The sequence below is a fragment of the Pelodiscus sinensis genome, chromosome 24, assembly GCF_052426305.1.
Source record: "Pelodiscus sinensis isolate ZL-2025 chromosome 24, ASM5242630v1, whole genome shotgun sequence".
Classification (NCBI taxonomy): Eukaryota; Metazoa; Chordata; order Testudines; family Trionychidae; genus Pelodiscus; species Pelodiscus sinensis.
Window position 1 is genome coordinate 7,837,073 of NC_143075.1, and position 12,287 is coordinate 7,849,359.

General features: G+C 49.0%; 1 protein-coding gene across 1 annotated transcript; it reads left to right on the plus strand.

The window, feature by feature from the left end:
• Positions 1-3,018: 3,018 nt before the first annotated feature.
• Positions 3,019-8,529, plus strand: TMEM52 (transmembrane protein 52). Its single transcript, XM_006119220.5, has 5 exons — positions 3,019-3,242; positions 3,749-3,792; positions 4,737-4,781; positions 6,435-6,604; positions 7,183-8,529. Exons 1-5 carry the CDS (start codon positions 3,186-3,188, stop codon positions 7,500-7,502), a joined length of 636 nt encoding a protein of 211 aa, XP_006119282.3. The 5' UTR covers positions 3,019-3,185; the 3' UTR covers positions 7,503-8,529.
• The last annotated feature ends 3,758 nt before the right edge of the window (positions 8,530-12,287 follow it).

Here is a 12,287-nt window from a genome sequence, read left to right on the forward strand (position 1 = left end):
TAAGGCAGGACCAACCCCAACTAAATCAACCCAGACAGGGCTTTGTCAAGTCAAGACTTAAAAACCTCTAGGGATGGAGATTCCACCTCCTCCCTAGATAACTCATTCCAGTGCTTCACCACCCTCCTAGTGAAATAGTTTTTCTTAATATCCAATCTAGACCTCTCCCACTGTAACTTGAGACTATTGCTCCTTGTTGTGCTATCTGTTACTACTGTGAACAGCCTTTCTCCAGCCTCTTTGGAACCTCCTTTCAGGAAGTAGAAGGCTGCTATCAAATCCCACCTCCCTCTTTTCTTCTGAAGACTAAACAAACCCAAATCCCTCAGTCTCTCCTGATAGGTCATGCTCTCCAGCCCCCTAATCATTTTGGTCGCCCTCCGCTGGACCCTCTCCAATGCGTCCACATCCTTTCTATAGGGAGGGGGGGCCCAGAACTGGACACAATACTCCAAATGTGGCCTCACCAAAGCCAAATAAAGGGGACTAATCACTTCTCTGGATCTGCTGACAATGCTCCTCCTAATGCACCCTAATATGCCATTAGCCTTCTTGGCTACAAGGGCACACAGTTGACTCATATCAAGCTTCTCATCCACTGTAATCCCAGGTCCTTTTCTGCTGAACTGCTACTTAGCCATTTGGTTCCCCAGACTTAGCCATTTGGTCCCCATATGCAAAAAATGAATATGCAAATAGACAAATAAAATATTACCAGTCTGCTAAATATGTACCCAGGCCCTGAACCCAGAGCCACCGGGAACAGTTGGCTTCAGCTGCCACAGCCACCCTCCATGTTGCAGCTGCTGGAGCTTAAGCTGGCTGCTGTGAGGTGGCTCAGGGGCCTAGAGTGACCTCCAGAGCCTCAGCAAACAGCTGGCTTCAGCTCCAGCAGCTGCCAGCCACATACCTGGGGTATGTCTACACTCATGGCTTCTTGCATGAGAAATATGTAAATGAGGCTGTGTGGAATATAAGCCTCATTTGCATACCTAATGAGCTGCCATTTTTGAAGAAGAGGCTCTTGCGCCAGAAGGAGCTGTCTACTCTTCCCTCTTGCGCAATGCTGTTATGCCAGTTATTTTCAGGAATAATGGCATTGCGCAAGAGGGTTTTCTTGCGCAAGAAGGGCAGTCTAGATGGCTCCTTCTGCCGCAAGAGCCTCTTCTGCAAAAATGGTGGCTCATGAGGTATGCAAGTAAGGCTCGGCGATATTCCACGCTTAGCCTCATTTGCATATTTATCACGCAAGAAGCCGTGAATGTAAACATACCCCAGCTATGTGGCTGGCAGCTGGCTTCAGCTCCAGCTCCAGCAGCTGTTTGCTCAGACTCTGGGGGCCACCTTAGGCCCCTGAGCCACCTTACAGCAGCCAGCTTAAGCTCTGGGAGCTGCACCGTGGCAGGTGCCTGTGGCAGCTGAAGCCAACTGTTCACAGTGGCTCTGGGGGGCAGGGCTTAGCCTTATTTGCATATCTCTCATGCAAGAAGCTGTGAGTATAGACATAGCCCCAAGGTCTGTCCCAGTCCTGCAGCAGCCAGCATGAGCGTGGCCTGGCAATGTGCCACAGCCCGGCACCAGTCCACGGACCAATGATTGGGAATGGCTGGCCTAGAGGAGAAAGACAGACGGTTCTTCTCTAAGGTGTGAGTGCAGTAAGGCAGACGATGCTTCGTAAAATGCAGGGGCACTGGGCAGGGAATCAGCAAAACCCAAGTGGGGCTTTAACTGCTCAGTAAAACTGGGACATGTGCAAAGAGAATTAAAAGTCAGGAGCCTGCAGGTCCATTCTTACCGGGCTCTAGTAAAACAAGTCACCAGAATCAAGGGGGGTGGGAAGTACAGGCAGTCCCCGACTTACACGGATCCGACTTATGTCGGATCCGCAGTTACGAACACGGCTTTTCTCACCCCGGAGGACATGGACTGCTTGCCCCGCCGCCCGTGTACTCCGGGGCGAGAAAAGCTGCTCCGCATCTCCCTGGTCTGCAGACTAGGAAGACGCGGAGCAAAGCCGCGGAGGGGCTCGGGCAGCCGAGGCGTGCCTAGGCTGTCCCGCCGCCGGCTTCCCCCGCAGCTTTGCAAAGCCTCGGGGGAAGCCGGCGGCGGGACAGCCCAGGTGCGCCTGGGCTGTCCCGCTGCAGGCGTGCTCCAAGGCTTTTCTCCCCGTCTCCCTGCAGACCAGGGAGATGGGGAGCAAAGCCGTGGAGCACGCCCGCAGGGGACAGCTCAAGCGCGCCCGGGCTGTCCCGCTGTGGGCGTGCTCCAAGGCTTTGCTCCCCATCTCCCTGGTCTTACCAGCAGACCAGAGAGATGGGGAGCAAAGCCTCGGAGCACGCCAGCAGTGGGACAGCGCAGCGCGCCTGGACTCTCCCGCTGCCCGCGTGCTCTGCGGCTTTGCTCCGTGTCTCCTAGGTCAGCAGACCGTCTCCCTGGTCTGCTGGGCCGGGGGGGTGCAGCTAGTGGGCCCCCCCCCAACAGACCAGGCTTTTCAGTCCCTATCTTGTACATAACCCGGGGACTGCCTGTATACTACTCCTGTGGTCAGCAGCCCAGTCTTAGGGGCAAGCACTCATGGGATCTGGCTGCAGCTGGCCCTGCTTCTCCATTCTCCACCAGAGCTTGTCCCGCTTTCTAAGGCAGGTGAGGCCGTGAGGAAAGCAGCTCAGGTTTGGCTCATGCGAGGGGGGCAGGTAAAGCTGGAGAGGAAACAGTGTTTTAGAGGGATGCGGGAGGCTTAGCAAGGGCCAAAGCTTAGCAGACTCCCAAGTGACCGCTCCAGCAACGTCCCCGGAGTCCGCTCGTACAGGGCTCTGACAAGCGCGCTGGAGGCAGCTGGCTCCTTGGGAATGGGGCTGGGGGCAGGTGGGGGCGCCGCAGTGCGAAATCGCTCCTCCGGCGGGGTGTGCGCGCAGAGCAGCCGCTGTGCGCGTCGGTCCCAGCGCCAGCCCGCCCCGCCTGCTGCTCTTTGCTGGGCGGGGCTTCGGAGCAATCTGAGCCGCAGGCGGAGGAGGGAGGGTGATAAATATTGGCCCAGAAGCGAGGAGCCTGCCTGGAGCTGCCTGTGCTACAACGAGGGGCCATCCCAGGAGGGCTCCGGCTTTGCAAAACCTGGTTTCTACGGGGCTCTTGGAGACCCAGACGTCCAGGCGTTTCGGGACCGGCTCCTGCGGCGGCGTTGGGGAATGGCTGGCAAGGGGCAGCGGCTCTGGGCGAGCTGGGGCTTGCTGCTGCTGCTGCAGGTGGGTCCGGGTGCTCTTTGTTCGCCGGCAGGGGCACGTGTTCGCGCCCGCTACTTTCTGCGGGCTCGCCTGGCAAGAAAGGGCCTGGCCAGCAAGCAAAAGACTTTCCCGGGGTTTAAAAGCGGGTGCCCCGCCGTGCAGCGGGCTTATCTGGGCACAGCGCACGGGGTGCCCCTTCTCGGCTTTCCCCCTCCACGGCAGGGGCGCCTTGCTCTCCCCAGCGGCCCTCTCATTGACTCAACAAGTGGCGTTTACATGTAAAGCAATTGCTGCAGCCCCAGCTCGTGGCGGGATCGCTCTGAGCCCGGCGGGGGGGTGGCGTTTGGCTGCCCGGGTATTTCCAGGGCGATGGATTTTCCCTCTTCTTGCAAACGCGCTGGGAAGGCCGGGCGCGCAAGTCCATCCAACGCCAAACCTCTGTGCAGTGAGCCAGGCCACGAGGATCCGGGCTCTGCTGCTCTTCACGCACGGGGCTAGTAGCTGATGTTGATTTCTTCCTTCCCCAGGCAGCGCTCTGCTCTTCCCAGGGTACATGCAACAGCCCCGACCAGTAAGTATAAGCGCTCTGGCTAGGGCAGGGTTCTCCAGCTGGCACGGGGGGGGTGTCTTCGCTGTGTTATAACTAGGTGGCGGTTTGGACTTTTTGCGGCTTATCCTTTCTCTCTGGAAAGTCTCTGCCTAGGAAAACAAGCCCTGGCTTGGCTGAAGCCAGTTCAGCTCATTTTTTTTCTTTTCCTTTCAATCCTACCTACTCGGGAGGTTGAGGTGAAAGATCCTTTCAGTCAAACTTGACTCTGTTCTTTGGAATGCCGTTTTTGCCTCTTTTCCTCATGTTATTTGAGCTCTTTTTCTAGTAAAAATAGGTGCAGGTGCTAACGTCTTCAGTAGAAAAAACAGTAACTTTTAAGTAACTCTCCGCAATCCTCATCTTCTGATTATACCACTTGTGCTAAAATTGCCACAAAAGAGGGAATACTGCCCTGAATTGGTTTTCCACTTGCTAAATGCATACAACTTGCTTAAATGTAACACTATTTTTCTGCGTCTCTGTTGCAGAAGTGATGTCATCTTTTTGGCATTAAGCACAGCCCCCATTACAGCATTTTTGTTTGTATTACAGCCATGGCAAAAGTACCATAAGAATAATTGAGGATGAAAGAGCTGCTTTTGACTGGGATTAAAAAGAGTCAAGTTACTTTCAATCCTAATTTCCTTAGGGTATATAACTGTCTACTCCAAAACTAGGAAATATCACTAGTTATAAACAGTTTTGTTTTACAATCTTCATTGCAGCTTTTGTTATCTTTTTAATAGAGGTATTGTTAAAATTGTTTGCAGTGACCTTATGAAACTAAAACCAGAGTTTATTTAGCTTAATTTTGTTATACTGTTAATTGCCTCTTTTACTCTGCAATTACTGTGAAATTTACTTGCTTTGTTGTGAAACAATATTTGAAAGTAGAGACTGAGATTAGTTGCCCAACTTTGTTGCAGGTGTGCTCGGACTAATTCTAACTGGACTAGCTTGTGGTATGTCTGGTAAGTTCAAATGTTTTGCTTAACCGGGAAGAAACAAATTAAAGTGGGCATGGGTAAATAGAGACACTTCTCTGATCCTGAATAATCCGTTCCATGCAACATGGGGCAGGTTCTTAGATGCGTATTCCATCAGCACAACTCTGACATGTTACAGCAACTTGAATCCAAAGCCAAGGGACACCCGCTTTTAAACAGACAACTTGCTGAATCTTCACTTGGAGAGGGATCAGCCATGCAGTGTTATGTACTTGTCAGTTCTTGGCATTGCATCAGATTATCCCTCTCTCCCTTTTATGATATTCATTCTTTCTTGGCTTGCTGAGCTCCCTGGCATTGACTGATGGGTAACCTTTTTTATTGGCTGGCTTTATGACTTAATAAGGGGAGAAAACAAATAGGCAAACACTATTGTACTAGACAGATCAGTTGCTTCATTATATTGCATGCCACATGAATTTTTTCTTGCAGCTACAGAGTGTACATGTGAAAATGTACGCTGTAAAACTTAATGAGGGAATACAGTGCAAGTTGGCTAGTGTTAACCACAGGTTAGCATTTGATCTAACTTAGGCTTCGTGGTTTCAAGCCCCTCCTTCAGCCAACCTCTGCCCCCTGGTCTTACATGTAGAATTGTTTGAACATGTAGAACTGTTTGAAAAATTAGTTGATCTTTTAACACTGGCTGAATCATCTAGCTGACTGCATTTACAAGCAGTAAAACTCATGTATCATAGTTTGCTGTTCAGAGTGTAATCATCTTCCCTCAACCAGAGGTCCTTCCCAGATCATGGAAACATGATGCTTTAGCCTCAGGTTTGGCCTCACATGCTAGGAAGATCTGATTGGCTGATAATGAGGTCATATGCTACTCAGTCCGGTGGAATGTTTCATTACGAAGATATAGCAAGATTTAATACTATAAAACATAAAAGCCAGCACTGCATATCAGTTATTTTCTCTTCTGTCATTGCTGTGTTCTGAATTTTTTTTAAAGTAACTGTAAATAGCCTGAAACTCCAGTGGCTCTGTTAAACCTCGTTTATGCACTATTTGGAGGACGTTAGTGGTTCAGAGGTCTAGATCTGGTATTGTGTAGAAGTCCAGATGGGAATACTGGGAAGAGGGAGCACCTTTAACATACGAACTCTTACACTGCCCTCATTTATTCTGTAGAACACTGACTTTGGCAGTGTATATTATGAGGTTGTACACCAGGTAAAGAGATGACACCACAATGATACACAGTGCACTGTAAACCTACTACATTGCTCCATATAAATGCAGGCCCTGGGTCCTGAAAGGACTTTTACATAAGTCGACTCCCTAAATTCAGTGAGTCATTGTAGCTAGGCTCTTACACTAGCAGAAAGTCTGGCCTGTGAATTTTTTAACTTAACACCATTGCTGAGTCAAGAAGTGTTTTCAGGTGATCAGTAGTGTCCAGAGCTTTAAGCTTTGAGACATTAAGCTGATGGTTTTGTGACTGGCTTTTCTCATGCTGGTGTTAACACACAAATGGAACCAACGTCAATAAAAACAAGACTCCTATGTAGGTAAGCCAGGCCTTGGTTAGGTGTTAAATCTCATCCATTCACGGAAGAGTAAAATCATCCATAATGAAGCAATGGACTTATCTCTACTTGCATCTCCTAGGTTGATTCTACTGACTGTGTTCATGCTTCTGCTATGTGGCATCACAGCGAGCTGTGTGAAGTTCTGCTGCCGGAAGAAGAGACCCCCAGTTCAAACCTTCCCTAGGCGCCCTTATGATTTGACGGTCATCGCCATTGATGGTGATAGCACTGCCCACAGCACTGTGACCTGTGAGTGTTCCGGGTGGGGGACTATTTTTCAGGGGTGCTTCAGGCTTTAACCTGGGAGATGCTAGCGTTTGGGTGTGCAATATTCCTGGAACTTCACATCTTCAAAGCAGATGCTAACCCTCTCAACACCTCGGGCTATCATCCCATGTGTTGTAGAGGGAGAAATTGAGAGAGACTCAGTGACTTGCCCTTGGCTACACAGTGAGCAAGTGGCAGAAGGCAACTGGGGGTTTCATGCTATAAAGGTTCAGATAAATTCCCCATGGGCACGTATCCATTCTTGCCCTGTAGTCTTGTTCTATCTCATATCTCTGTCCTGGACTACTGGAGCTACAGCACAAAATCTGAATGGTAGAAACCCAGCTAATAAGTCTCCTGGTGTCTGGGTTGCTGCACATACCCCTTTGTTCTTCTAGTGGGTTAGGGCATCGATCACTGTCGCATCAGAGCACAAAGAACCCAGAAAGCATTCAGGTGAAAATGCTTTTGTTTAGACCCAACTTGTTATTACAATGAGGTATGTGACATAATGGGTATTTTATTCACATGTTTAAGCCCTGTTGTACCTTTTTTTGCAGCATACAGCTCTTTGCAGTACCCCCAGAGCACACCGCTTCCAATTCCATTTGGGGATATGGATAGGAGCACCATGTCTCCCCCCGCATACAGCCTCTATGCTCTGGAGTTGCCACCATCCTATGATGAGGCCATCAAAATGGCAAAGCCCTACATCGAGACAGCCTTGGTGAGCCAGAAGCTCAATGACATCGCTGAGCCGGTGGCACCAGAAGAGACAATTCAGCACCAAGGTTCATCTGGTCCTATGGCCGGTGAACTAGAGACACAACCAAGTTCAGAACAATCGCAAGTTGCAGCACAACGTCAACCTCCTCTCTAACTCCTCAGTTAAGGGTGAGAGAGATACAGCAATGCAAGGAGCGTGAGAAATACGAAAGATGGTTAAAAGTTTGGTCTTGTATGCAAGTAACCATGGGATGGTGTTTAAACTGAGGTCCCCAGCAATGATCTGTCCTGCTGTCATGTGGGAGGAAAGTTCCCTGCAATTGCAGTAATCGTCTGTTGACTCTTCAAGGGTATTAAATGAAATAGGAGGACAGAGTTTAAAAATACCCTGAACGGGTGATACATGGCTGCTAGTTTGTGTGCTGCCAATGGAAAATAATCCCTTGTACTGATATGGCAATGAAAAAGGCAGGGGCATGGTACTGTGATAGCGATGCCTTCGTTCGATGCCAGAAGGACACAGTCACTGCATCGTTCCTAAACAAGATGGCATTTCTCAAATGTGAGGCAGAAATGAAGTCTTGAGCAAGTGCAAATTCAAGAGCTTCTAGAGCTTGTCTCTTCTTTTGAGAAGGTTAACTGTCCAGCAAATTGCTGAAACACGGAACTCGTTGCTACGTAACGGCGGATGTTTTTTAAACTGCAGGAAAATGGCATCCAAGAATTTGACTATAGTTCATGAATTGAAATGCACACAGTTAGTTTCCACAGTCGTGGGGAGAAACGACGCAAAAGACATTTGTGCTAATTATGGGAGACCTGAATCATTTAAAAAAAATCATTTTCAAGATGGGGGGGAAGAGGGACAGATGAGGCTTGTTGGTTTTGCTCTTGGTTTTGTCAGTTACATTGCAAATTAATCTCAAAGAGAAACTTTAAACATTTTAATACTACCAAACCTTGTATTCGAAGTAGAGTCATGCTTTTTGCTGACTGAACCCAATGGGTTTGAAAAATTAAATGATCTGGTAAACACTGAATGCCCTGTCAGCACAAAAAGCCAGTAGTACAGATTTCAGAAAAAGATAACGTTACAGTGCCTGGCCGCCTTATGGATTTTTTTATTATATATTACTGATTTTTTTTAAACTAAAAATAAAATGTTAACTTTTTAAAACAAACCATTTGCCACTGTGAGATCTGAGTAAACAGTGCTAAGGGTTTCAGAGAAAAGTATCCAATAGGAATGTCTTCAAGGAGCAAGTATGAAGCATGGAGCAATAAAAATGAGCACTGTCAGAATCTTTCATATGTAGCTCAATTCCACACTAGGGATATAAATGACTAGTCAACTGCCTGATAAGCATATGCTTATCGGGTAGTCAAGTAGTAACTTGACTAGTTGCTTTCTTCCTTCCCCCCCTCAGCCTGCCTGTCAGAGAGGCAGCAGTGGTGGGGGGGGGGGAAGCAGGATCCGGACCTGGGGTGAGCTGGTTTAAAAGCCAGTTCCCCCCCAGCATGGTCTCCCTGAGGGGGGAGGGAGGGGAGGGGAGGCACAGCAGGGAAACAGCACAAGTGGGGACTGAAGCAGTCCACTCCTAGCTGCGTCTTGCCCTTTGAAATGTATGAGAACTGCAAGTGGCTCTTGTACATTTCAAAGGGAGAGGTGCAGCAGTCAGGACCATGTCAACAGGGACTCCTTTATTCCCCCCCCCCCCCCCCTTGCACGGGTTCTCTGCTGTACATTTCACAGGAAGAGGCACAGGAGGCTGTTGTACACTTCAAAGGTTGAGGCGCAGTGGGATAGCGAGTGCCCCCCCTTATTGACTAATTGGTACTCGATTAGTTGATAAATTGAAATTTAATATCCCTATTGCACACTTATTTCCTTGGGATAGTGGGTCTTAAAGTTCCAATTGTTGGGCTACTTTCACTTCTGGGGAAAAAGTAAGCCGGTGCAGTGCTCTGGCAAGAAACTGGCTGGCTGGTGCACTTAGGGGGAGGGAGTGGGGTTCTCCCATCCTGGCACTTTGGACTTCCTGCAGGATGCTGTGCTAGAAGCAGGCAGCCTAGCAGGTTAGAGGGGCTGTGGGGGGCGGGGGGGTGAGTGTGTGTGTGTGTGAGACAGACACAGCTCTAGCCTGGAGCTCCCTGCTCCCTCACTGCCAATTCATGGGTGGGGGGGCAGGTCTGCAGCTGCACTTACCTGGATCCCTGAGTTTGTTTTTTCTTCTTTTTGTTGACTAGGGAGTGAGGGTTCAGCTCACAGGCTGACCTTTGCCTTGCTCCCTAGTCAGCAAAAGAGGGGGGTGGGAGAACTTTCAGCCACTAGGGTAAGTGAGGCTGCAGCCCTCTTGACCCCCAACTCACCTAGCCCTCTGCCCTGAGCCTTGTTCTTAAACACCCCAGCCCTGACTCCTGAACCCCCTCCTTATACCCTGTGCCCTGAGCCCTCGTACACCCTAATCTTGACTGCTGCACCCCCACACGCCGCAATCCTCTGCCCTAAGCCTCTCCCCACTGCACTCTCCCCCCCCCCCACTTAAATTTCTTACAGTACTGTTGTATGACCAACCTCCTCTGCCCTTAGCCCTCTCCCGAAAGCGGGGTGTGAGTTGTCATAGGACAGTGCCTGTTAAAGTAACTTTAATTTCTCTCAAACTGCCACTGGAAAAAGCAGGGTTAAGTGTCCACTGTTTACTGTGGTTGGGGAGGGGAAGCAGTACATTTAACCCTTTTAGGAAATAGGGTAAAGAGAACTCAGGAGACAGCAAAGATGAAGTTAGGAAAGGCCACAACTGTAACAAGTGTACTGGGAAAAGATCCCTGTTGAACAGGGAAGCTGCTGCTACTTACCCAACAGCGAGCATTTTCAGTACCCATTTTGGAGCTGCTTTTTGGAAAGCCAAAGTCCTTCCCCACTGGTAATGATAGAGCTATCGGAACACAGCACAGGGCCAAAGCTAGAGGGGAAGGGAAGCCATGCCTGTCTCAAAAGTAGTTCATTGTTTCTGTTTATTGGAGAAAAAACTCCCCTGCGGGGGGCAAACTGGTCCCAGGAAATGAACCTAGAGAGGGGAAAACATTCCTGGCTTCTACCTCAAGGAACCACTTGTCTGTGGAGATATGATTGCACTGCTTCGGGAAGCTTTTTAATGCTATTTAAATGCATAGCACACAGGGAGCATTGGCGTCATCAGCTATCAATTCACTTTGCAATGCAGGTCATCTTTCACATTTCCTCCCTCCTTTAGCCACCACTTGTGAGCTGAGCCTTTTGTTAGAAGGGAAGGGCTTTCATAGATGGGCTCAAGCTGGACTAGAGTGGCCAGTTTAAAGCACTGGGAAGTCTTTATAGCATCATGTCCCATTTATGTTGAGAAATGACTCCATAGCAGGTTGGCCGGGTCATGTGCCTTTCTCACTTCCATTCTTGCTCTCAAGGAAGGGTTTGTTTTGATCTAATTTTTGGAATTATAAAAGATCAGTCCCGCTGGTATTTCACTCCTGGGAGACTTGCTCTTTCATCTGCACTCCCGGGTGAAAGAGTATAGGAATGGGGTGGGGAGATGGATGGGGAGTGATGTGTGAACTTGTATTTACAATGCTGTCCTCTGTTCTGACACAGGTGTTTGCTGGCTCTGGGGCTTTTTTCTCTCCCTCCTAGCCAGGTTCTCCTGTGAAAAACTCCCTACTGACTGCAACTAGTGACTCTTCTGACTTGGGTAGAAGAAGCAAAGAGGTTTAGTTGGAATTAGAAGTGGCAGCTTTAACACAAGCCAGGGAATTCTGCAGTAACCTTTGGTGCCAGTTTTTCTTTTTTTCTTTTTTTTTTTTTGAACGGTTTTCTGTATGTGGGTTTTTTGTTTTGCCTGAATTGTAAAAGGTGTGGCCTTCCCTTGGCCTGGAAGTGGGGTAAGGAGCCTTCTGAGACCAGATTGAAAGAGTAATTCAAGTTTCAACCAAGCCCTAAACATCAGGATTTTTTGAAATAGCTGGAATCTGGCTCGTAACACATCTGGCTTTGCAAAAGCTATTTCTGCCTTATCCTGTACTTTCCCAGGCTGGCAGAATTAGGGCTGCCAAGGAGGAATTGTACTTTAGATTTACAGCTCCCATCACTCCCTGGAGTTGTGCTGGGCTCAGCAAATCTACAAAATGGCACAGAAGTCCTGCTGGTTGGTAATAGGAAGTCATGAGTGGAGGAAACATTCCTCCTGGCTGAAGTGCTTAGGGCTATTTTGTACCACGAGCATCACAAAGACAAACTACTTGTTTGATTCCTGCTCTAAAAGAGAATTTAATAACTGAGTTAAGGTGGTTGCAAAAGACGTTTCATCAGGGAAATTGGTGATCTAGAGACTGTGGCCTGTACCTGGTACCTCTATGTGGCTGGAACTGCCCTTTCTCACGTCACATGCTACTGACATTTGCTGACCAAGTAGCCTCCTTGCTCAATTGACATTCCTCTGCTGCAGATTAATTGTATAGGGCCAGACCACAGCACTGACTCCGCTTAGCTCAGTGGTCTCCAACCTTTTTAAGCACAAGATCACTTTTTTAATTTAAGTGCAATCCCAGATCTACCTCACATATAAAATACCCTTCTGCCTGTCCCTTCTCCAAGGCCATGCCCCTGCTCACTCCATCCTCCCTCTCATCCATTCTCACTCACTTTCATCAGGCTAGGGCAGAGGGTTGGGGTGCAGGCTTTGGTCTTGGATTAAGGGATCTGTATGTGAGAGGGGCTCTGAGCTGCTCTTAGGGCAGGCAGTTGGGATACAGGAGGGGGTTCTAGGTGCAGGCTCTGGGGTGGCATTTGGATGCAGAAGTGCTCGGGGCTAGGACAGGCGCTTGGGATGCAGAAGGGGTTCATGACTGGAGTAGGAGTTCAGGATGTGTGCTCCAACTGGGCCCTGCTTACCTCAGGTGGCTCTGG

What these genes read in the sequence shown, in the direction of transcription:
- TMEM52 (XM_006119220.5), top strand. Translation starts at nt 3,186, where the DNA reads ATGGCTGGCAAGGGGCAGCGGCTCTGGGCGAGCTGGGGCTTGCTGCTG. An exon ending in GCTTGCTGCTGCTGCTGCAG is followed by an intron (nt 3,243 to 3,748) that starts GTGGGTCCGGGT and finishes TTCCTTCCCCAG; the next exon opens with GCAGCGCTCTGCTCTTCCCA. An exon ending in ACATGCAACAGCCCCGACCA is followed by an intron (nt 3,793 to 4,736) that starts GTAAGTATAAGC and finishes ACTTTGTTGCAG; the next exon opens with GTGTGCTCGGACTAATTCTA.